The sequence below is a fragment of the Pinus tabuliformis genome, chromosome J, assembly GCF_031772625.1.
Source record: "Pinus tabuliformis cultivar Carrire ecotype Pingquan chromosome J, CPIR1, whole genome shotgun sequence".
Classification (NCBI taxonomy): domain Eukaryota; kingdom Viridiplantae; phylum Streptophyta; class Pinopsida; order Pinales; family Pinaceae; genus Pinus; species Pinus tabuliformis.
Window position 1 is genome coordinate 959,200,145 of NC_142295.1, and position 25,597 is coordinate 959,225,741.

The 25,597-nt window shown below is 39.7% G+C and overlaps 1 protein-coding gene across 1 annotated transcript in view; it reads right to left on the reverse strand.

Annotated features, from left to right (window-relative positions):
* Positions 1 to 25,597, reverse strand: part of LOC149230005 (nuclear pore complex protein) — a 396,423-nt gene that overhangs the window by 156,786 nt on the left and 214,040 nt on the right. Inside the window, exons 13-14 of the mRNA XM_089381174.1 lie at positions 25,492 to 25,584; positions 25,231 to 25,398 (exon numbers count right to left, since the gene is read on the reverse strand). Coding sequence (XP_089237300.1) covers positions 25,231 to 25,398; positions 25,492 to 25,584 — 261 coding nt within the window. The remainder of the gene's footprint in view (positions 1 to 25,230; positions 25,399 to 25,491; positions 25,585 to 25,597) is intronic.

Genomic DNA, 25,597 nt, shown 5'->3' on the forward strand with positions numbered 1-25,597 from the left:
TTGTTTATTCTGAATTACTAAATTTTATTTTTATTTTTATTCTCTAATAAATATAAAAATTAGTTGTCGCACTTGTCATCTCCAACCTATCGTTCCTTGAAAATTTGGGGCTACGCTCTAGCTGTCCCGGAAACTCGTCCCCCCCTACCCCTGTCCCGACAACTAGTGCAACATAGAAATATTATATATCTAATTTAATATTTTAAATCAGCCCTCTTACTGCAAAATCTAACAGACCTAGTGCCAACCCTCAATAGGCAACCTAGGTCTTATGGAAACAAGAGATCAACCACCATTTCACCTTTGTGGCTTCTCTCCAATTGTTTAATTGTGGATATTATCCCCACAAGGAAGGCTTCCCTAAGAAAATCACCAAGAAGATGTTCAGCTAATAAGGGCTCAAGGGTGATGTAAGGCTAACAATTGAAGGAGAATGTATCAGCCAAGCCTTGAAAAATTGAAATAAGAGTTGCCAAGAGTTCAAGTACACTATAAGTTGTGGTTTTTATAATATCCGAATTTAATGTGAAAATTTCTGAATCTAACAAATCAGAAATCCTACTGCAGTAAATTGATTTTCATTACCTACTTGTGTTCTTCATTTTAACAAGTTATTTTCAGAATTATTCAGAAAATATTAATGCAAGTACACTATAGCCTACACCAATATACAGATCAAGTACTAAAAAAATAAATGAGACAACCACACAAAGAACACACTTATTTTTGGACTAAACGTCCCTGGAAAAACCCAGTGTGGGAAAACCGATGCAGCAGATATGAGGGTTTTATTATTATGCAGATTTTTTAATACAACTAGGGTGCCAAATCCAGCTCACCCAACAGAGAATAAACCCGGCAAAAGTACCTCTATCCGAAGATAGATATTTTGGCGGATCCAGCAACTGGATGAACAAACCCCACAAGTAACTGCGTTGTCCCCAGTGCTATGCAACGATGGCTGCTCCCAGCTCTGTGTTGAGAATGCGTCACCTCCTCTAGGAGTTGTGTCACCCTCCCAGTGAGCCTTCCCGACTCAGAAATCGATCTGCTGAATTGATGCCCAATCTGCCCCACAGAAACCCCAGCACTGCCTCTGCATGATTGCGTAAGCTCTCCAACCTTTGCATCACCCTCTTGGAGCTGCATTGTCTCTCCGTGGTGCTGCGTTGCCTCTCTGTTATGTATTCTTGGCCTTGGATGAAAGCCTCGTTGTCGAACTACACCTCTCTGCACTAAAAGCTTACTCCGAAATTATCAGCAAACCATGCCCCAGAATTTCGATCTAGCTCAAGTGTTGCTCTCCCTCTGTGTGTTCTCCAACTGACCCCAAGCCTTTTATAATTTCCCTGTTGAGAAATCAATGGTCATGATCTAATCTCTAATCAACGGCTAAGATTAAATTAGAATTTATCCTTGTCACTTAGAAGCTTCTCACCCATATTTACATTAATTCACTTTAATTATTTTAATTTCCTAAGTTTTAACTTAGGCACCATTAAAAATAATTAATTATTTGAAGAACATGCACTCTGGGTGGAATTTCTCCAAACGATTTCTGAGTCTTGGAGATCTCATGTGTTCTAGCCCCTACACAAAATTTCGGAGCTAGAGCACATCCGATGCTACCCAAAAATCAACACTCCCTCTTAGCGAGGAATGTGCTCTAGCAATACTTCCCAGCAAAAGTATCACACTGATCCATGGCATCGGTCCTCTGCGTTGTTGATACTCGGCCTATTGCCCTCCATCCACTGTGTTGATGCAATCTGTACTGCTACCCATGACACGGCCACTGTCACTACTGCATCTATACTGCATCTCCCTCCCAATATGTTGCAGCATGCTGCCCATAGCACTGCCACTGCTAAGTGTTGCACTGCAACTCAGTTTCTGAGAAGTAAGCAACTAAAACGCTACCCAAAAGCTGACATGTTGGTCAATTTGGATGCCCCTTGACGGTGAAGCTACCTCTACTGCTAATTTGTGTTGACCCTATAATGCTAATGCGTTGTTGTTGTATCTACTCTGTGCCTTCCGCACTGCTGCAACATTTCGTTGTGCTGCTTCAAACTTTGGCGCTCCAACTCTGCCACTGTTGCTCCATCATCCCTCGCACTAACTAACTCCCGTCATTTTGTTACTATCATTACAGGCTCCCGTAGCCGTATGTGATCCAAGAGTTTGGGCACCTCAAGGATCCTACCCTTTTACTTCACTGTAGCTCCAACTACAGTTCTAAATCGCCCCACTTCTTTTCTAGAGGTGCATGAGCACTCATAGCGCAATCATCATCGTCCTCTCCGTCATCTTGCGTTGGAGCAACCTTTGAGTCAAACTTCTCTTCTTTGCCCTTCTTCTGAGGGCACTGCATGGCGAAATGACCCATTTCTCCACATCTGAAGCATCTGACTTAGGATATGTCCTTCTTTCATTTCTGTTGCCCTTGCTGTCCCACCGATGCAAGAATCGCATCCTCCTCTTCCTCCTTGATTCTGATCCCTTTTTTGTTGCTTCTCGCCTTGGTCCATCGACTGATCTCTTCCTGTTGAAGAGCTGCCCACATCTCCTCTCAACTGGGAAGAGAAGCCCTGCCCAAGATGCTTTGGACAAAGGTTTCCCAGTCTTCAATGAGTGTATTCAGTGCAGTCCTGACCATAAATTCAGCATCTAGCGTAGCCACTATGGAAGCTAGCTGGTCACAGATCCTTTGCAACCTGAGAAGGAAGGGATCGATTTCTTCACCCTTCTACATCTGAAACTATCTCAGCTGACTCTCAAGCAACATCTTCCACTGAACGAAAGTTCCCTCGTACAAACTGGTCAAGGCCTCCCACATTTCCCTTGTTGTGTCCTTCTCACCAATATGTGGGATCACATGATCCTTGACCTCGTCCATAATCATGCACTTTGCTTTTGCCTGAGCCTCTTCGTACTTTTTGAGAGGATCAGCATCAACCGGAACAGCAACCGTCTTCAAGGCATAATCCTTGATGCGATGTTTATCCAAAATTGCCAAGATCATGGCCTTCCAGATGACGAAGTTGGATGCTCCATCCAACCTGTCCTGATCCCTCAATTTGTTAATGGCCATCTTTGCTCAAATGAATGTCGAACTGGTTCTCATCTCCCTCTTTCGTTGTTGTCCCAGCAAAACTCGGATCCGGACTTCTTTGGCGAGAGAAATCCTCTAAGGAACAAGCTGTCTCTGAATTTCGATTTCCTTCACGGAAATCCTTCTGCCAACCATTATCGAACCACCCCTCTCTGATCTCTCTTTGTTGCTGCTCAGTACTAGATCCAGACTTCTTGGCAAGAAATCTTCTGAGGAACTGATTCCCTCTACTTTTCTTTTGCCCCACTAGGTATTGTTATGCACCAACAGAATCAGCATCCCACCAGCAACTCCACATAAAATTTGTGTTGCACCCTCAGCCACAGCAACTAAAAAACCGAGACTCAAGAGTCTCTGCGCTAGCCCAGCAACCACTGTGTTGCCCTCTGCAGCAACAACGTCACCCAATCAGGTTGACGCAGGTTCTGCGTGAGCCTCCCTTGGTGACTATGTCACCCCTCCTCTGCTCTCTTGGCCTGAAACTGTGTTGTCTCTCGGGACAGTTGTCTTCACACACAGATTTTTCTTTGTCCTTTCACTGATGGCTTCAGTTCTCCTTGATTTGCAATTTCTCTGATACCATGTGAAAAATTTTGAATCTAGCAGATTAGAAATCCTACTGCAGTAAATTGATTTTCATTACCTACTTGTGTTCTTCATTTTAACAAGTTATTTTCATAATTATTCATAAAATATTAATGCAAATACCATGTGAAAATTTCTGAATCTAACAGATTACAAATCCTACTGCAGTAAACTGATTTTCATTACCTACTTGTGTTCTTCATTTTAACAAGTTATTTTCATAATTATTCAAAAAATATTTATGCAAATACATTGCAGCCTACACCAATATACAGATCAAGTACTGAAAAAATAAATGAGAACCAAACAAAGGACACACTTATTTTTGGTGTAAATGTCCCCGAAAAAACCTAGTGTGGGAAAATCGGTGCAACAGATATGAGGGTTTTATTATTATGCATATTTTTTAATACAACTAGGGTGCCAAATCCGGCTCACCCAACAGAGAATAAACCTGAGAGAAGTACCTCTATCCGAAGACAAATATTTTGGCAGATCCAGCAACTAGATGAACAAACCCCACAGGTGACTGCGTTGTCCCCAGTGTTGTGCAAGTATGGCTGCTCCAAGCTCTGCATTGGGATTGCGTTACCTCCTCTAGGAGTTGCGTCACCCTCCCAGCGAGCCTTCCCGGCTCAGAAATCGATCTGCTGAATTGATGCCCAATCTGCCTCACAGAAACCCCAGCGCTGCCTCTGCATGACTGCGTCAACTCTCCAACCTCTGTGTCACCCACCTGGAGTTGCATTGTCTCTCCCTAGTGCTACGCCGCCTCTCTGTTATGTATTCTCAGCCTTAGACGAAAGTCCCACTGCCGAACTACCCCTCTCTACACTAGAATCTTACTCCGAAATTCTCAGCAAACCACGCCCCAGAATTTCGATCTAGCTCAAGTGTTGCTCTCTCTGTGTGTGTTCTCCAACTGACCCCAAGCCTTCCTTTATACTTTTCCTATTGAGAAATCAACGATCGTGATCTAATCTCTAATCAACGGCTAAGATTAAATTAGACTTGATCCTCGTCACTTAGAAGCTTCTCAGCCATATTTACATTAATTCACTTTAATTATTTTAATTTCCTAAGTTTTAACTTAGGCACCATTAAAATAATTAATTATTTGAATAACATGCACTCCGAGTGGAATTTTTAAAACGATTTTTAGGTCTTGGAGATCTCATGTGTTCTAGCCCCTCCAAAAAATTTCGGAGCTAGAGCACATCTAATGCTACCCAAAAATCAACATTTAAGGCATACAATGGCATATAGCAGCTTGGGAAATAGCTTATGAATTATAAGATTAACAAAGGAGCAAAGGTTATTGAAGAGGCAGGCCAAGGTTATGTTTTTATGGTTGAAAATGCCTATGACACATAATTATCAAGATGTCAACCTTAATTCTGGAGAGAAAACATGCAATTAATGCTAGATTTTTCCTTTCTATATTTATTAAATGCAATCCCTTTCAATAGGGCATAAAAAATGAACAACAAATTGCTATAAAATACAGATTTAAGCTAAATCTAACCCTTGTTATCATAAATTGAAGAGAAAAGAAGAAATTACAATGACCATCACAAGCTAGTCTAATGCCTTCTCACATTTAGGCAATGGAGTCAAAGATAGAGGAATATAGATGAGGTGGGTGGAGAACTAAGAAGCTTCTCTTAGAAACCATGCCGGCTTTCTATAAGAGTAGATTTAAGATCAACTGAGACATACACAAAGTTCCTTTCATGGATTATTGAAAGACTAATTTTGTAAAAGCATAAAGCAAGAACATTTCATAAAAGATATTGCACTTTTAAATATGGCACAAGGAACCCTAATTTCATAGATTTGCATGCAAAATGAAGAAAAAACACCAACAATAACCTTGCACAATTCAGTCAAGAATCACTTCATCAATGCAAGACAAGTCTCTTCATGCAAAAATATCCCTCCCAAGACAATTCGCTCCACCAAGATCACATTGCATCCAAGAGAAAAGAACAAGAGAGCTAGTGCTATCATGAGTACTCCTCACTCCAAGTACTCATCAAAGTGCATGGGTATATCTCCCAATAACAGTTTTGCAAACATCCTGATTTTATTGTGAAATCACGATTTTTTGGCCTAGCCAATGTTTGTCGATTTTTACCAATATTTTGGTGGTATCATAATTTTGCCAGTGTTCATTGATTCTTACTAATATTTTCTCAATTTCTAAGATTTTTTGGTTTTCTATAGCCTTGTTAATTTAATCTCGATGCAGATGTTTGCAACATTGCCCAATAACTCCTCTACAATGATATCATCTCCAAAAAGGCTCGTCACCCTTCTAGGACATATGGAGGTAACATCGCAAGCTTTGAGGCAAGCATACGTACATACGTATGATGTACAAGCCCTCCCAAGTCATATCAGTGGTGTTAACAATCCTCATATGGGCCCTGGAACAAGGCAACATCCCTAAAACAAGATCAAGGCTAGCCTACGAGCATCTGAGGTCCATTTGGGCACCAAGCATACAACCATATGGAATCCCATCAAGGCTCTGTTACCCACCCCCTGTGGGTGATATCAATAAGAGAAAAAATTTCTCCTAGATGGTCTTCAGCCGACAACCAGTAGCCCCTTGCAGCGACCAGATAGCTCGATATGTCACCATCTCCGCCACCTGAGTCAACCATTATGCTCCCTCGCCCATCTGTTATGATCATATATTTGAAGGTGGCCCTTCCAACCCTAAAGGTATAGCCTTTCATTATGTAGTTGGGTATTTTGGCTTACTTATCATGGACACTTTTGGGCATGGATCAGTGGGGGGATTCGGCAGAAAGAATGGGCTTGGTTTGTACTCTTGTCTCCTCTATCCAACTTGGTGGTTAGCCTTGTATCCTAGTCCTCTGGGATCTCCTTTATTGGCTATTACATTTAGAAATGGCACTACACGAGAAATCCCAATTTCGGTTGTGTGGTCCCATTTCTTGACACCACATACATCACTCCCCTCCACTCATTATAACCCCTTCCACCATATTTCCCATCCAAGTCCACATTTGTCCATTGGGTCCACAAGGAGTTAGCCTCCCCCTCCCCTTGTCCACACTTTCAGTCCGGCCTTAAACGATGCCCCGGAGGTTGACGCAGCTAAAAAGAAAGTAAAAAAGCATAATTTGGCCACGTTCAACAAAAAATGTACCATAAGATGCAAAATATGGTCAGGGCATACAAATTTAGCACATGGGAAAAAGCCAACATGAGCTCTACCCTCTGTCATAATGGCCATCATTTTGGTTCCCACGGCCCTTATATGAGCCCCTTACATCATTAAGGAACCCATGATTGTCCCAACCCATGGTGGGCGATGAACTACCCAACCTTAAGGGGGTATTCACTGCTACATCATTCGCATCATAGTCTCATCCCCTGGAGCCCCAAGAAATTATATAAGAAAAATCAATAAAAGGCAAAGGGCATATGAAGAAGGGTGGAGAAACAAAGGTCGGGGTAACTCATGTACCACGATTGCTCCCTCCTACATTCATACACCCAAGTGTGGGCTTCCCTCATCATGGCTACTCTTGTATTGTGACATATGGCTTGAAGCCTTCCCCTAATGTCCCAGTCCATTCCGTCATTATATCACATGACACTTGCCACTTAAGGGATGTACCATGGACCCATGACTTCCTTAGAGGTTGAAACCACTTAATAGGGTCTGTGATTAACCTCCTTCTTGAACTTGGAGACACTTGTATGTTCTAAAGCCCATTATGGAAGGGCATGCCATTGTGAAGTGTCCACTTGGTTCCATGATTTGTAAGCTCATTTACTCAATTGCACTGATGATTTGTTGTACTGGAAGGTGAAGAGATGCATTGGATCTTATACAAGATTGCAGGCAAGTCTTCGTCTTGGGGTTTGGTCTCCCTATACGGGGTCCAAGCCCTCCAGAGGGTCATATTGGCATTTGTAGGGTGAGCGTAGAGAGCCATGGGCCTCCACTATAGCAAAGAGCAGATAGCCACATCATGGGATCCTTCAGCTCCACTCAATGCTCACTCGTGTTCCATTTATTTGACGATGATGATGTAACCGGACCACCTTGCCCAGTCGGCTACACACTTGGCAGTTGTTCCAGGGACTAGATGAGGATGTGTCTCACCATAGGAGACAAGGGGACGACTTGCATCATTGTTCCAGCCCTTACAGATGGGATACAGAATTGTTTGATCCACTTAGAGACCCATGACGATGTTTTTGTGTCCCCACAGCGACTTGGGAGCACCACAGGTCATTAGCTCGAAGATCAAGGGAGCACCTCCTTCATCACTATTTTTGGAGCCCTTCCATCCATTTTGGCACATGTTGAACTTCACTAGGCCTTCCAACGGCCCTACTAGCTATTGTATTATCATTTTGACCCTCCTGAGAGGCTTATTTTTCATATTAAGGAGCTATTTGGTGGGCTTGTTACCAATTAGGGTGTTATTTTGCACATTAGAGACACTTTTAGGGGTTTGTTGAGCCAATTAGACCCATTGAACTATTAGAGGCTCATATAAATGCAAGTGAGGCCTCATTTGTAACTTAGCATTACTTGGATTAGGATCATTGTTTCTTATAGAATTTCCCTATAGCTATTGAAGGACGAATTGGAGATGCTTAATGCATTTAGATGTTAGGGTTTATGCTATTCTATTTTGGAGCTTCTCTCTCTCTTGCAAATGTGATGGATGGATATACTTTTTCTGCCGCGTAAGTTTCTCTTTTATGTGAAATTTTCATTCGATGTTTAATGTATGGAATATTGCATCATGATGTTGCTCATTCTATAAATTATGCAAAAATCATGAATCACTTTGGTAGTCTTTATCTATAGCATGCGTTATTCAATGGGTAAGAAAAAGTGAATGTTCCTAGGGGTTGTCTTTGAAAACCTAACCCTAAAACTCCACTATTTGACAAGTCGAAGTATAAATCCTTGTTTTAGTTGGGTAACTGCTTCATTAGGGCATGTGGAGCTGCAATTAGGCTCCTTGATAGAACAAAATCCTAAATCAATCTCATTCTTGACTCCATTCTCCCAATAGTCTAAGCATTGGTCCTAGATCCTTGGTGATCACATTAACTTAATGAAATATCATTCTTTCACCTCTTTTCTTCCTCTTTTTTTTGTCCCCTAAGGATAAGAAGATTTTCTAGGGCTTGGTGTGAAATTTTAGAGAGGAGGAATTTTAAGATTTCGTTCGGACAAGTTTCTTCATTTATGTCTCCTCTAGGCGTCCTCCAATTTTGAACAAATTCTGGCGATGGAATTTCAAATAAATTGATGCCCTAGCTATCACACTAAGAGGGAACCCTTGAAGATCCTTTGACTTGGGGATTTCTTGAAGGTTTGCACTTTGTAGTTCATCATTCAAAACCTTTTCTCTTAACTATAGCTGATTGTTGGATGAGCCTTTACCACAGTATATCTCTCAACCCTAAGTCTCTTATAGTATTTATCTCAAGGGGTTTCTCATGGAAAGTCACCCTAGCTTCTCCCAAAGCTCACACTTTAATTGAATCTTTCCATTGAATGAGCCATCCTTGCCTCACTTCGAACCCTAGTATAAACACATCAATCACGATTCACAAGTGAGGGATTTTGGAAGTTTTGATCTACGGCATTCATCATTTTTTAATATTCCTAAACGCCAGGTCATCCTTCCCTACAACATTTCTTGGAGAGCCATTATTTTGCTTCTAAAACAAGCAACCTATTATTTGAGCCTCTTCTTTGAATGGGCATTGGAAATCATATTGTGTATCATTATTGACCTCATCATTCTAGTGATTTCCCTATACCGTGATTCCTCCCATCGATGAAAGTTCATAAAGAGTAGGGGACATTGACTGAGTTGACAGTGGGTACTTGTCCCATTATTGCCACTTGATCTAGTAGTAGTTCCTTTCGAACCCCTCCTAGGACCCCTGTTGTAACAGGCCCAATGTCCATCTCAAGAAGGCAACTCTAGGGAGACAAGGTCATGTATGCTCTCATGAAAGCATTGGATAGGTGTCAAGTCTTCCTTCAAAGGATCCTTGTTGCATGACTGATGAACCACCAGAAACATGTCCTCTAGATCAAATGAAATCAACATCATCAAGAACAAAAACCATTAAAGTATCATTGTGAGCCATATTCAATTCTAGGGGCACAAAAATAGTCCACACAAACATTGTCATCCAATGTCTTTCTAGCTCAAGATTTGTAAGCAAGTTACCATACTTGTGCTAGGGATAGTTATATCTCTAACCCTATTAGGTGCTTCCAACTACCAAGGGAAAGGATATGTCACAAGTAGACCCATCAATGATTCAATTCATATGTGCATGTGATAATGATGGTAAAGGAGAGGGAAAGACTTCAAGGAAGATGGCATAGCCATGGTATCAGCTAGAGAGGGTCCAACATCTCTGAGAACTATAATGAGAAGAGGGAGCATTCATGGAGGCATGAGTTACCCCTTTCCTCAGCCTTCTTTTTCCACCACTCTAGTATACCTTTTACATTAATGATTTATCTTTCTTTATTGCATAGCTTAGAAGACCAAGCTTGCTTCATGCTTTTCCAATACCCCTTAAAGATGTAGCAGTTTATCACTCATAAAGGTTCGAACATTCAAGAGTTCCTTTTAAAAGTAGCATGAAATGTTGAGGAACTGGGTGATGGCTAATGAAGGGGGTAGAGCTCATGTTAGGCTTCTGCTCATATATTAAGTCTTCGCCATCTTTTGCATTTTTCCTTTCTTAAATTTTGGCTTTATGTATTTTTATCTTTCTCTCAGTTGCACCAACATCTTAGGGAAAATTATTGGCCCCTGAGTCAAAGATAAGGATGTGAGATGCCAGTCGCAGTGACAAATGACAATCAACCCAAAGAAATAGACATTGATAAAAATGGACATGTCTCTAACGAGCATATACATCATTGTTATCATATATCATAGGTCATACATCAAGTATCATCATTGTCATCATGTATCACTACTATTAAGAGAATATGGTCGCTATTATCATGTATCATACTATAAGAGCAAGGTCATTGTTCTCATAGCAAAGATTATGCACCTCTCGCATCACAAAACTTAAGGCTCCTTGCACCAACAGAGAATAAGGTCACTAACATATTTGCATCACATAAAGATTATAATTCGTATTCTTGAGATTAGGGTATTTTTGTATCACAAAGATCACAGTTTTCTTACATGATAGAAATCATAGGATTCTTGTATCAACAGAGATCAATTAACCTTGTGTCATCTTAGAGATTCATATGCAAATCACCACAGAGAATCATAGTAATAGTTGTAAGCTACATAAAGAAATGTGATCATACCATTGGGATGTAATGAGCTACCTTAGAGAAAAAATGTGATCTTATACAGCGATGAGCCAACTGAGATCAACGAGCCATATAAGGATTGATGCAAGCCACAACCAGTGATCATATGTGGATCTTGTCACAGAGAAAATGTGAGACCATACACAAAGAAATGTGGGTCTCATCATAGAAAGATACGAGCCTTTACCTCAAAGAAATACAAGTCATATCATAGCAAAATGCAGGTCATACCACAAAGATCAATGAGCCGCAAAGGTGATATTCATACGAGCCACAGAGGCACCAGAATCACATAACAATGCGAGCCACAGAGCACCCAAATCACAGAAGTATAGATGCGAGCTACTATAGTATAGGTGCGAGCCAATGTAGAATATGAACCATAGAACAAATGCTAGCCATAGAACTTAACATCGAGCCACAGATCTTTAATGTGAGCTACAAAACATTAGAGCGAGCTATAAACCTTGAAAGCGAACCTCAGAGACGATATTTCAAAACTCTGAATGTGTGTCACAAATGGAAGAGGATCAATGCCTATTTATAGTTGTTTCAATGTGGGAAAGGTCGCGTCGTTTGGGGCAAGCTAACTCAACCAAATATGAGGTCGACTTGAATTCCTGGAGGGAAATATAAATTTGAAATCCCCTTTTAATAATATTTTGCCACGTGCCTTTAATGATGACACACCATATAATAATAATAAGAGCAGTGACAAAACAGATTACCAATAATACTCCTTTTATTCAAATATAAATTCTCTTTGGGGGGAGATGGGCTTTCCTTGGGGTAGTTCAGTTCCTATGGGGAAATTCGTCCCACAGATGCCCCAATTTTCAACAGGGTGGCAGTGGCACTAGCAGTAGCAGAGGCAAAGGTGGAGGAAGGTGTCAAATAGCTCTTAATGTTCATCATTTTCTTACCTTTATCTTGGCCTTGAGTTTGAGAGTGAGACCCAAGAGGGGGAGGAACATAACAGAAGAGGACATGGAGATTGGTGGGAGATTGGTGGAACGGATAGAAGAGGAGTCTTCAAGGTCAAAATCGTCATACCCACTTGCTTCTCTCCTAGCCATAGCTTCTGCAAGTTCCTTCTTCCTTGCAATTTCATCTTGTATAGTCTTTTCCTTATCCTTTGCCTCTTGATACTTCTAATCAAACTTTTCAAGGTGAATTCTTTACTAATAGGCCCTATCACTTTATCTGACGCATTACAAGGGGTTACTTGGCCTCTTATACCAACCAAGTGTTGCTTCAACCTATAAATACACCCTCCTCCCATTAGGTGCTTACAATATTTGCACAACATTTTGCCATCAACAACATCACAGTGAACCCATGCAACGTCTTTGGCTTTTGGGGCCATAATGGATGGTGAAATTTCAAATTTGGAAGGAAAGAGATTGTAAATAAAATAAAGTAAAATGCAAAACCTATGATCTGTTGAAATATGTAACTAAGTTCGGTCTTCATAATGACATATGTAATCATGATTTTATGTATTTATTAAAAAGAGATAAATTTATTACTGTTATTCTTGAGGCATGGCTTTCATGCTCAAGGGAAATTTATTTTTAGGTCTGAGTGCTTCTAGGTTTGTCATAAAGTCAACTGAGTCATTGTCATGTATTGAAGACCCATTTGGGCATGTTACACACTGTAAAGAAAAATTATTTGAGTCAAAATTGAGTCAAAAGACCCTCTAAGGCCTTGTCATGGTGCAAAGATCAAGTCAACCTACATGAAGTGACAAGTCAGCCTAAAGATAGCAATTTGTACCCTTCACAAGCCTACAAATAAGAAGGAACTCGACTTCATTTGGAGACTCATTCAAGAAAGTTTGATGTTCTCAAGATAGAGGTTGGAAAAGGACGAAAAATTCTCAAGATTTTCTTAAGGCCCTATCTTCCATGAACTTCACATCTCATCGAACTACTACCTTCCTGCTCCCTGGAAGATAGATTCTATATGCCTTAACGTTCTCGCTATATCCCACTAGATATCCTTTCTCTGCAGTTTGATCTAACTTCTTCCTCTTCTCCTCAGACATACGACAATATGCTAAACTCCCAAATATCCTGAAATGGCTAACTTCAGGTGTCTTCCCGGTTAAGACACTGCATGCTTCTTCCCACAGGAATTTTGGCATATCCTGACCATACGTCATGGCCCTAGCCGCTTCCATGATAGTCTTGTTCTTCCTTTCTGCTATTCCATTCTGCTTTGGATTGTAAGGAGTTGTCCACTCTCTTCTAATGCCCTCTTTAGCGCAAAAATCGGTGAAGTCATTATCAACATATTCTCCACCATTGTCTGAGTGCAAAATTTTTATTTTTTTCCCTGTCAAATTCTCCACCAGAGCCTTGAACTCTTTGAATCAACAGAAAACCTCGTCCTTGGTTTTCAGAAAATAAATCCAACTTTTCCTAGAGTGGCCATCAATGAAGGTGACGAAGTATTCGACACCACTAAGAGATTTAGTGGACATTGGTCTGCAGATACCTAAGTGTATCAATCCTAGTACACTCTTGGCCCTATTTTTACTTCTAGGAAATGTTGCTTTGGCATACTTGCCCAAAGCACATCCTCTGCATACATCATCTCGTTCTATACTAAGATCTGGAACTCCTGTTACAGTTTTCCTGAGAATTCTCATAGCCCCATGGTGCAAATGTCCCATTCTTCTGTGCCATAGTTCATGCAAATCCTTATCTCCATTACTGCCTATCAGTGGCACATGCAGTGCATTGGTAGCTCGGAACCGCTCTCCTGTTTTTGTTTGAAAAACTATGGTACCCTTCCCTATTGGAGTACACTTTGCCTTATTCCCCCGTGGTGATCTGAAAATTCATCCTTTCCTCCTAATTGAGAAACATTCCCAGATTCCTGTCATGTTCCAGGAGGCTCCACTGTCTATATACCATACCTCTGATGATGCAGAGCTTGTTACACAAGCAACTTCTTCTTCCAATCTAGAAGCCAGCATAGAGAAATCGAAATTACTATCTCTTGTGCAATTTTCTGAAAATTTGCATGAGTCTCCTAACGTAGATGCCTCTGCATCATGATCTCAACCCATAATTGATTTTCCCTTCCTGTCTCTGATTCTTTCTTCTGATACCATGTGAAAATTCTATTACTGCAGCAACTGATTTATTTTACCTACTTATTTTTCAATAAGTTATTTACGAAATCCCTTCAGTGAATATTAAAATAAATTCTACTGCAGATATCACACCATTATACAGAAACAAATACATGCACAAGAAGCGAACACATCAACACAGTTATTTTTGGACAATTGTCCTCGGAAAAACCCAATGCAGGAAAACCAGTGCAGCAGAGGAGGATTTTATTAGTCAGCTTTTCTTGAGTACAACTAGGGTGCCAAACTGGCTCACCCAACATAGATAAATCCTCTGGTGTTTCCCTTAGGCTCAGCGTCAGTCCAGCTAGCCTTTATGCAGCTCCCAAACCCTCTGCGTCAGCACTCTGCCTCACTGCATCAGCACTTGGCCTCTCTGCATCACCCACACAGGTCCTTCAATCACTGCGCAGCCCAACTGCCTCTACGTCTTTTTGAGTGGCTCTATGTCTACCTCTCTGATCTCTGCACTGATCCTCTGACACTATCCCTGCCTCTCTATTACGTACTCACTACCTCTTGCTGCAATCCAGTCTTCTAGTTCGAATTTCTCAGCAAGCCCCGCTCCAGAAATCAAACTGACTAGTCTCCCTCAATGTGTCTCCAACTGACCCTCAAGTCTTCTCTTATACTTTTCCTATTGATGAATCAACGGTCGAGATTAAGTCCCTAATCAACAGCTAAAACTAAAATAGAGTTGATCATTATCTTTTAGAAGTTTCTCATCCTTATCTTTATTAATACCCATTAATATTTTTATTTTCCTAAGTTGAGACTTAGGAACTCATTAAAAATATTAATTATTTTAATAACTCTTAATCTGAATGAAATTTTCCAAAACGATTTCTGGGTCTTGGAGATCTCATGTGCTTTAGACTCTCCACCAATTTTCATGGCTACAGCACATCCGATGCTACCCCAAATCAACAATCCTCATACAGAATGAAGTCGTTGAACATGTTAAGAGTACAATCACTGAACCTCCAAAGGAAGAATCTCAAGCTCTAGCAAAGTATATGAAAGGGGAAGTAAGAGCTCAAAGGATTCACATAGAATCCATCAAGGATCCCCTCATACCTTATGTATCAAAGTTGGAGACATCAAAAGAAATATATGACAAGCTTGTAAAATTGTTCTTCGTAAGCACTGCAGGAGAAGTGATCTCATTAAGACAAGAACTCTACAAGATGAAGATATCAAAAGAAGAAGGAATAGCCTCATACTTTATGAGGGTGTCTGAAATAAGGGACTCTTTATGAGGGTGTATGATATTATCTTGTGAAGTTTCATTATTAGTTTTCTTCTTTCAATTTATCTTGGTCTTATCATCAAGAGTCAAGATTAATGCCAAACAATAAACAGAGGAGTACACAAGATGTAGGCACGCAATCAAGGCAAAACCCCTAAATAGGGGAAAACCCAGTCAAGAACTCTTCCTTTAGTGGATTCAAAACAAACTGAGATGACCAAGACCCCCATAACCTAGACTAAAGACTTCTTCCATCCATCAAGTCCACCTTGTTAGATCATGCTTCAATTCTAAGTTAGTATTTCGTTCCTCAATACTTTGTTTCTACAAACACAGTCCTACAACTCTTGACAAACTTCGATACTATGCTTCAGGCATTCAAAGGTGTCATGCTTCGATCTATGTTAGCTCAATCATCCTTCGTTCCTGTGACAATTTATTCTTGTTTGGTTCTGTGGCAGTCTAATCATGTTTATGGCAACCTTCTTATACTTCGGTCCTGTGACATCCTTACCATGCTTTGATCTTATGGTTTACTCATACTTCGATCTTGTTACTTCGATCTTGTGGCATCAATATTCATGCTTCAATTCTATAGCAGCCCAATTAAGCTTTGGTTATGTGGCAACCATTAACATACTTCAATCCTATGATAGCCCAGTTACACTTTGGTTCAGTCATGCTTCAATTTAATCATGATTCGATTCTGTAGTGATAGAAAACACAGTCTACAATAAGATTATGCCTCGATTCTGTGGTGATAGCCTAGTCTTCGGTCCTGTAAAGGTAGCCAAGTAAGAGTATCACACTTTGATTTTGTGTTAGCTTAACCATCTTGGCATGTAATCTCCTTATCATCCGAATTTCCTTCCTCTGTAATCTGACCGAACTTATTTCCTCTGCGTTTTTGAGGAGTGAAGTTTACATGTCAATATATAGTTCTTTCCGATAGAAATGAGCCGACATGAGTTAATTAGTGAAGTTGACTTGTAGAATATTAATTTGGAGGCCGACTGCAAGGAGACTTGACGGAGGAAGTTTTTGATATAACAAAATAGATTTTGACTTTGACTTACAAATCCTAAAAGCCTACAATGGAGGCTTGACCTATGACAATTAACCCAAGCATGAAACCCATGCTTTAACAAGTCAATTTAATTAATAAAAAATTATTTTTTCTTTCTTTAAATATATTTCATTATGACTCAAGTAAAATTATGAAGACCGAACCTCGTTACATTCTTCAACAGCTACAACACCAACACTCCATCTGACCAAGGTAGGCATTCTCAACCACTCCAAGCTTGTCCCTAAAGTATACAAACTTCATCCGATACAGAGGCTTTGTGAGAATGACAACAAGATGCTCGTCTGTAGAAATGCATTGGAGTCTCACTACTCCTTTTTGTACCATGTCTCGGATGTAGTTGTACTTGATCTCATTGTGCTTTGACATGTCATGGACAACTGGATTTTCCAAAAGCTTCACACAGCTTTGATTTTCACAATGTATCATGATAGTCTCCAACACCTGATCAAACAATCCTGCGAGCACCTTCTGAAGCCACATTGGTTCACAACTCGGTAGACTAGCTGCAATATACTCAACCTCTGCAGCGCTAAGTGAGACAAATGTTTGCTCCTTACTCATCCAAAATATCATTGTAGAACCCAAACTGAAGCAACATCCTAATGTTCTCTTCCTATCCTTGTCACTTCCTTCCCAATCAAAATCTATGAATCTCTACAATTGTACTTCACCATTTGAGACATATCTCAATCCATAACAGACTGTACCACGCAAATATATCAACACGTGCTTTGCCGCAATCCAATGTACATGCCTAGCTTCCACCATGAACTAGCTCAGAGTGTTCACTGCAAAGAAAACATCAAATCTCATATTAACCAAATACATCAAGGATTTGATCAATCGTCGATACATAGAGGGTTCCACAAAATCTGAGTCAAAGTCTCTCAGCCTCTTCAGATTGGTCACCATAGGAGTGGCCACGGACTTGCAAACCATCTCTGAAGGAATGAAATAATATACTATTAGAAAATCAAAAAGGCAAAACGATTTTCTTATGTTGATAATTTCTTGTGAGACTTTTGTAGTTTTATTATCTTCTCTTTATGTTTTTTTATCTTAGTTTCATCAAGCAATCATCAAATCAAGACATGAAGATCAACGACACCAAATGTAGGCACTCAACCAGGGCTAAAACCCCTCTACAGGGCAAAACCCAGTCAAACCATTCCACTAGTAAATCAAATTAAGATAGACCAAGACCCTCAACCCAAAAGACCTTCCTCTTCCACCAAGTCAGTCTTCCAAGATGATTCAGCAAACTCCAGTAGTCTCTTCTTGTTCAGCAGCTTCAGCGTAGCAACAATCCAAAATTTCGACCAACAGAAACTTCAGAATTTTCAATTTTGGCCCTGCGAACAACCCAGGAACTTCGCACGTGTGAGACAAAGAGGGAAAATTTGACTCCTTATGCTTCACAGAGACTTCCTTCTCCTTCACTAGGATTTCCTTCTTTGAATTTCACACCCTTTTCTGCCTCCAGCAACTGCAGGTTGAACTTGATCAGTTGATGCTCCAAATGAGGGTCAAATTGTTGCCTTTATATAGTGTTTGTGTGAGGTCTAATTCCCTTGATGAGGTCGACTTGTCCTACTTGAGGCTGACTTGGTGGAGGAGGCCTAAATGACCTATTTACATAAAAATAAATTTTTTCTTTGATTGACAAAGCCCAAGAAGGGTCTTTTACAATATGACATGGACAAGGACACTTGACATAAACCATAGAAGCCTACAATGGAGGCTTTGACCTAAGAACCAATGACCCAAGCATGAAACCCATTCTTTAATAAGTCAATTTATTTTATAATAAAATGTATTTTTCTTTTCTTTTGACAAATATATTACATCATGACTCTAATACAATTAGGAAGACCGACACTAGTTACATTTTTCAACATATACTTCCCTTGACCAAGGAAGATCTCACTAGACTTCTGCGACACTTCTAATCCCAAGTAGTAATGCATCAAACCTGACCTTCATCTTGAACTCAGAGGTCATATCCTTCTTACACTAATCAATGAGATTTTCTACTCCTGTCGGAAACAAGTCACCAACATATAACAACAACATCACAGGGTCACCTTCAACAACCTAGTACTAAAGATTTAGATTGGCATCACTCTTGGTGAAGCCAAGACTCATCAAGTATCCATCAATCTGAGAATCCCAAGCCCAAGGTGCATGCTTGAGTCCGTACAAAGACTTTTTCAGTCTGCAAACATAAGACTCCCTCCCATGTACCTCAAAGCCCTAAAGTTGTTCTATGTACATTTCTTCCTCAGTTACTCCATGAAGGAAAGTGGTATTTACATATCTAATGTAACATCCAACCATAACAGAAGCAATAGAAATAATAGTTCTAATTAAAGTGTACCTAGCAACTAGAGAAAATGTCTCTTCATAGTCCTCCCCCTCTTTCTGCAAGAACCCTCTTGCCACGAATCTTGCTTTGTACTTCTCTATGCCACCATCTACCGCATGCTTGATCTTATAGATCCACTTGGAAGTCACCATTGATTTCCCCTCAGGTCTCGACACAACTTCCCACACATCATTCTTCATGATGGACTAATATTCCTCCATCACGGCAGCGTTCCTCATAGTCGGATGGCTCAGAATCAATGATGTGACTCATCAGTGTTGCATATCCTGAGTAATTCTTAGGATGTTTGCTTTCCCTGATAGTGCCACAGAGAGCTGCAAGCCCCTTTGCATCCTGCAATGTACTTCAAAGCCATGCCGACCTTTTCTTGGATTCTAGAACAACATGTTGAAAATTGTAACTACGTTCGGTCTTCATTATGATGTTTGTAATCATGACATTGTATATTCTTTATAATGAAAAAAAAAATATATATATATATATATATATATATATCTTTTTATTTTTGGAGTATGGGTTTCATACTCAAGTTTGAGTCAAAAGCATGTTCTTCGTGTTTTCAGGTCTTCTAGGTCTTTCTAGAAAAAAACAATATTGGTCATGTGTCATAGTCCCATTTGGACTCATTGTAATGAAGGAAAATATTTATTTTGTCAAGAAAATCCATGGATAAGCCCAAGACCAAGTCGACCCAAGGCGCAGATCAAGTCGACCTAAAGGGAGGGAATTCGACCCTCAAGAAAGGCTATATAAAGGAGTGAAGCTCGACTAATTTGGTCACTCATCTCAAGCAAGTTCGATCTACAATAGTGAAGGTGAAGAAGAGGAGTTGGGATGACAAAGATGGGGAGCAGAAGTTGAAGTTTGTCAAAGAATATTTTTCCATGTCTCGCTAGGGTTTGTGACGCTGCCAGTTTCAGGAGGCTTAAATTCTGAAGCAATTATAGGAGGTCAAAAATGCAGGGTCGTGATTCTATTGTAGGGGCCGAAGTTGCAGCATCAAGGAAGCATTATCGAAGTTCTAAAACTATCTCGAGGAAGATCTTTTTGGGGGTTGGCTTCGGGCTTGAAGGGTTTGTTGGCTTTGGTCTTTAGGTCTTGGAAGTCTCTTTTGTAAGCAAATTCCGAAAAAGGAGAGAAGCATTTTCAGGGTTTTCCCTTTGGAGGTGTTTTGCCCTGGCTTGGAGCCTATTTCTTGCATACTCTGTCTCTTTGTGATCATCAATGTTTTGATAATTGCTTGATGAACAGAACTAAAGAAGTAATAAAGAACCAACTAACATCACAAGTAATTATCATGACAAGGAAAATAAGTTATAATCTACAAGTCTCCATATTTTCCAATACAACAACCCTAGGTGGGTCCACTGGTTTAATGGGCCCTTTTAGCTCTACCTAATGATCTAAAGGATGTTCCACAGGTATAGAAGGACCTGAACCCACATCCTTGGGAGCCTCCTGCTCCTCATCATCATGAGAGACTGTTTGGATCTCCAGCGAGTTGCATTCTTTCACTCTACCTAATTGTCTACTCCCTTTGAACTGGAAGCTCTTCCAGTCATCTGGCATGGTTCTAGAAGTTTGTACAATTTCTCCGACTCGAACACAAATTACTCTCGTTGAGTTTATGCTCGATCTCGAGAGAGTCATCTTGCCATAAATTGTGCTTCGTTCTTCCCGATGCTTCTATCTACTGCTAGAGTCATCGCCTTGGCAGCCTTCATGATGTAGCAGCAAACCTCATTAGGAGGCCATGGAAGAAACGATTATACCCAAGAAAAAGATGCAAAGACAAGAGGCAGACCAAGGATAAAGTGATAATAATCAATGAAGGAAGATACGATGTACTTATCTTTTCATCTCAGGATTGTAGGGAATTGTCAACTCCCTCTTGATCCTTGTCTTCTTGCAGAAATCATTGAAATCCATCTACAATCTCATCAAGGTAGAAATGCTCATCCTCGTCCTCGTCATCAGCTACTCTTTCTTGAATCTCTTCATGCTATTAAGGAGATTACACAAGCTCAGATCTTAGGCATTCAATAGTCTTTAAAGATTTGTTGAACTTTCTTCTTATTTCAAGAGAAGATTCCCTCTATAATATTTTTGGTGAACTTCCAAGATACTTAATATAGCGTTGGCCAAGATAACATGTCTGAAACATCACGAATCTTGAAACAAGTGTGCCAATGTCCATGTAGTTGTTATGTCATCATAACGAAGTGCAATAATCTTAACATAAGTGCACAAATAGCAATTGAACTCCCCATAGTGGTGTTATGCATGCTTCACATAGGAGATTGTGTCAATATAGACTGGACAATTTCTCACATCCATATGCAATTGCATATAACATAACCATAAGCGGAAAAGAATGTACCATAGAGTCCCCATGCCTCCGCATATATGATGAAATTGTCAACAAGATGATCACCCTATTCCATCATGTTATTAGTCAATCGATAAATGCACCATCTTAGTCAAACTACCAATAACCACTATGGAAATCATGTTCAAGCAAATGTATCAAGATCAATGATCCAAGATGACCTTTGTAAGGCTTGTACTCTGCCTCTTTATTGACTAACATTGTCCCTTTTAACTTGTAGGACCAAAATTTTTAGTCTTGACTTTGGACTTTGACCCTTCAATTTCGACAATCTCTGCATAAAATCTATTTACTGAGATATCATAATGTGTCATGATGATGTTGAAACAACCAGTGAGGTATGTATGCTTCTTTAGAGTATTCGGATCCACAAATTCCAAATCACTTGCTCAAAGGAAAACTTAACCATGCATGGTATCTTCTAAAAGTTACCAGTTCAACATATAATGTCATGTTTGCAAGGTATGTAAGAGCCACATTTTTTGAAACTTCTCAAGGATCTAGAGTCAAAACATGATCCCAATATGAGAACTAAGAATTCGAGGCTTTCTCCTTAGCTCCCTTTGGGTTTAGACTAGCTTCCTCATCTTCCATTCCGAGGGAAATAATCAAGTTGTTGAATAACCTCTTCAAGGTAGACTTTCCAAAAATTGGCTTCTTCAAATCTCCTTAATGACTGCTCTTTCACCTAGGCTCTGATCCCATCTTGATTTTCTAGTGCTAATTAGAGAACCACTATTTTCTGCAACGGATTATTACTTCCAATGATATATGATATTACTTTGGCACATTCCAGACTAACATTAACCAATTACACTTTAGAAAATTCAATTGTAAATGCAATAGAAACCATAAAGATCACAATAGAAAATCCATGCACAGTCGCCACCAAAATTTTTCCCTAGGAAAACCAAACTCAGTAGAAAACTCAGCAATCTTTTCTAGGAGAAATTGTTCAATTCAAAAAAAGTACAATCTGATATTTTCAAGTCAAACTTGTTCATCCTAGACCAAAAATCCAGCACAAAGTCAAACTTGGTCAACATGCCAAAATTCAGCGTTTTGCACTACCCAAAAACTCGATCAAACTTCCCAAAAATAGTCAAACAAGTTGAAATTCAGCCTTTTGCAACTTCCAAGAAACTCGGTCAAACTATGGTCAAGGCAAAAAGGTCAACGCAGGTCAAAGGGACCAAAATTCAACCTGAGACTAGCTCAAACCCTGTGGTCAATTGCAGTGAAAGTGCCCAAAAAGACTCAATCAAAGTTGCTCAAACAAATCTCAGAAAAATCTCGGTCAACACTAGTCAAATGTTGGTCAAACTTTAGAAATTTTCCTCTTTATCTCACACGTGTGAACAAAAGAACAATAGATGTGTGATGATCCGAACTGTTCAAATGTTGGAGATAGAATTTCTATTTATAGTGGTCAAAAGAGGTGGGTTTTGGCCAAGGGTTACACCCATACACATGGTGGGTCGACTTGACCAATTAGGGCTAACTTGAGCACTTTAAAATTAAATTTAATTTCTCTTCTTAACTGACTTGTGTAGCAGGGGAATACCTCCTATAGCTACCAAAAATCAACACCTCCAATGTGGACACATGGATCTTAAAGGTGATAGGGGGTAAATAATCAATGAATATAACCTTCAAAAGGGTATGGCATCTTAAAAATAGCTTCAACAAGCAAGGTGTTATGTCTCCAAGGGGGAATCCAACTCCTTTACTTAAGTAACCTATACCCTCAAGTCATGGGAGGGTCAAATGAGAGCACATGTGCCAAAAAAAAAAAAACCGTCACGAATTTGCAAGACATCGTCCAAGGTGGACGTCCCCTTAAGTAACATAAAACATGCCACAAAATGTGTAAACAAAGAAGGAGATTCAAAATATGGAATGCAGTGTGCACTGTGGCATAAGAAAACGCTTTCTAATTTCCTTTCAAACCTTCAATTTCCTCGAGATCCATGAAGATGCCTTGGGCACTGTGAACTATTTTGGGAAATGTGAACATGCCCAAACTGTGAAAATTCCTTAATTGCAATTACTAGAGATTATTCTCCTAACTATTGGCAGTTTATTTGTTTATGACAAATAACGAATAATTCACAATCGCAATCTTCACCACAAAAACGTTCCAGAAAAATAAACTAGCACTGAGAAATAGATGCACACACAATAAAATCACACTAACATTTTTTGGACTGAAAGTCCCTAGAAAACCCCAAAGGGAAAATCAATGCAGCAAACGAGGGTTTATTTTATTATTATGCAGCAAATTTGGAGAGTACAATAATCTAGATGCCTATCTGGCAATTCTCCAGCAAATAATCCTGCCAAAAATAATCTAGAGATCAAAGTCTCCTCTGCCAAACAACTCGGACTCCTTTGGCCTGCTCACACCCCTCTTTGACTGCTCGTACTGCTAGCTAGAATGCACACTGTTGGCCTCAAAATCACAAGCACTGCCTACCTCCCTGTGCCTCTGGAAGTGACTCGCTCTGCGTCTCGGATGATCTTCCGGTCTCCAACAACTGAAACCACCCCTTTCGACAACTCGCGCTGGGGTTTCTCACTGCACAACCTCTCTACAAATGATTATCGGCCTCCCTTTTCCTGTTGCTATGCCACTAGAAAATTGTTGGAAAACTCTCTGGAATTCTCCTCACAAATTATCTGATGCTCCCCCGATCTTTAATGTTCTTTCTTTGGCTCGAATTTTTCCCATGTTGAATCATTGTGCCCTAGGAAAGTTGCATTGCCTTTTTCTCACTACTGTGTCTCTCTCCATCCCATCGACTTGCTCTTATAATCTCTTGCTGAAGCATCAAAGGCCAACATCTCATCGTGATCAATGGCTAAGATCATCTTAGACTTCATCCAAGTCATTTTCTGAAAGTCTAGAGCATAGATCGATCTCCTCAATTAATTCCCTTTAATTAACCACTTTTTCTAAGTTGGACTTAGGAAATATTTAAATGATGGCTAATTAATTTAATTAAGGCATTTCACAAGCTTATTTTTCAAACCCTTTTCTGGTTCTTGGAGATCTCATGTTCCTTAGCCTCCTAGACACAAATTGAACCTAGAACACCTATCTGATGCTACTACGTCATCCAAAAACTAACACAAACACTTGAATATGCTCAAATCCTCGTGTTCTCAAACAAAGGACCATACATCAACAAATACGGCATCACTGATCAATAAATGTTCCATCAAATCCTCCATAATGTCCATGAAATCAACAAGCACACGAACTGTCCAAGGGTCTTACTGATAGGAGAGAGAGACAAATGAATCAATATACTCTTCTAACCATGTGCATTTTTATAGAGTTTACTTGCCAAATGTAAAAATCATAGCTTCTGTTAAAATTCACTTCAGGGGACTTGCCATCGCATTGTAAAATTAAGTTTTATGTATTTAAACATTAAACTCTACTCTTTAATAATAAAATTATCTATTCAATCTTTGAACTCTATTCTATAATATTGGTTTTATCAATTCTATAGTTTTAAATACGAAACAAAACATGGAACTGACTAGATAAAGCATCTAATTACAGCACGCAGAAGTAGTTGCAATTCTCTACACTAATATCACGTTAAACAAATTAGATTTGGCATTAGAAGATAAAATCAAAAGGTGGCTAAATAAATTGAAGAGGAGAAAAAAGGTATCAGCGTTGTTGTCAGCATCCCTAGAAATGATACCATTTAATCTAAATCATTCACCACTCACTCAGGCTGGAAAAGAAACTAAATATTCTACTTGAAAATTATATAAACAAACAGTTGGCTAGCTGTGAGAAATTAAAAAAAAAACGGATAGCACAATACTGTTTGGATTTCTTCATAACCATAGAAAATGTTTCCAAGCATCGAGCAACATACTTCAGAAGCACAATAGCAAGACCATTTCCAAAGTCGGCGCTGATAGCCAAGCCCACTTTCAAGTTCAATTGCTTGTAACGTTCTGTTCTTCCCCATTTTACGCAATGCCTCAATGGAAGGACAAGCATCAAAACCACTATTACCACACAAAGTGGCAGCTCTCCATGCCTTGCAATAATGAAAAGAAATTTAAACAATTTTAGAACAACAGGAATATTGATGTCCATGTAAAAAGAATAACATCCTATATATCCTACAAACCTGGCCAGCAGAGCGACAAAGATCACATGCTTCTTTCAACCTTCCTGCTCTAAGTAATACCCAGACATCTTCCAGGAGAGCTTGCTCTTGTTTCTGTCTCCATTCA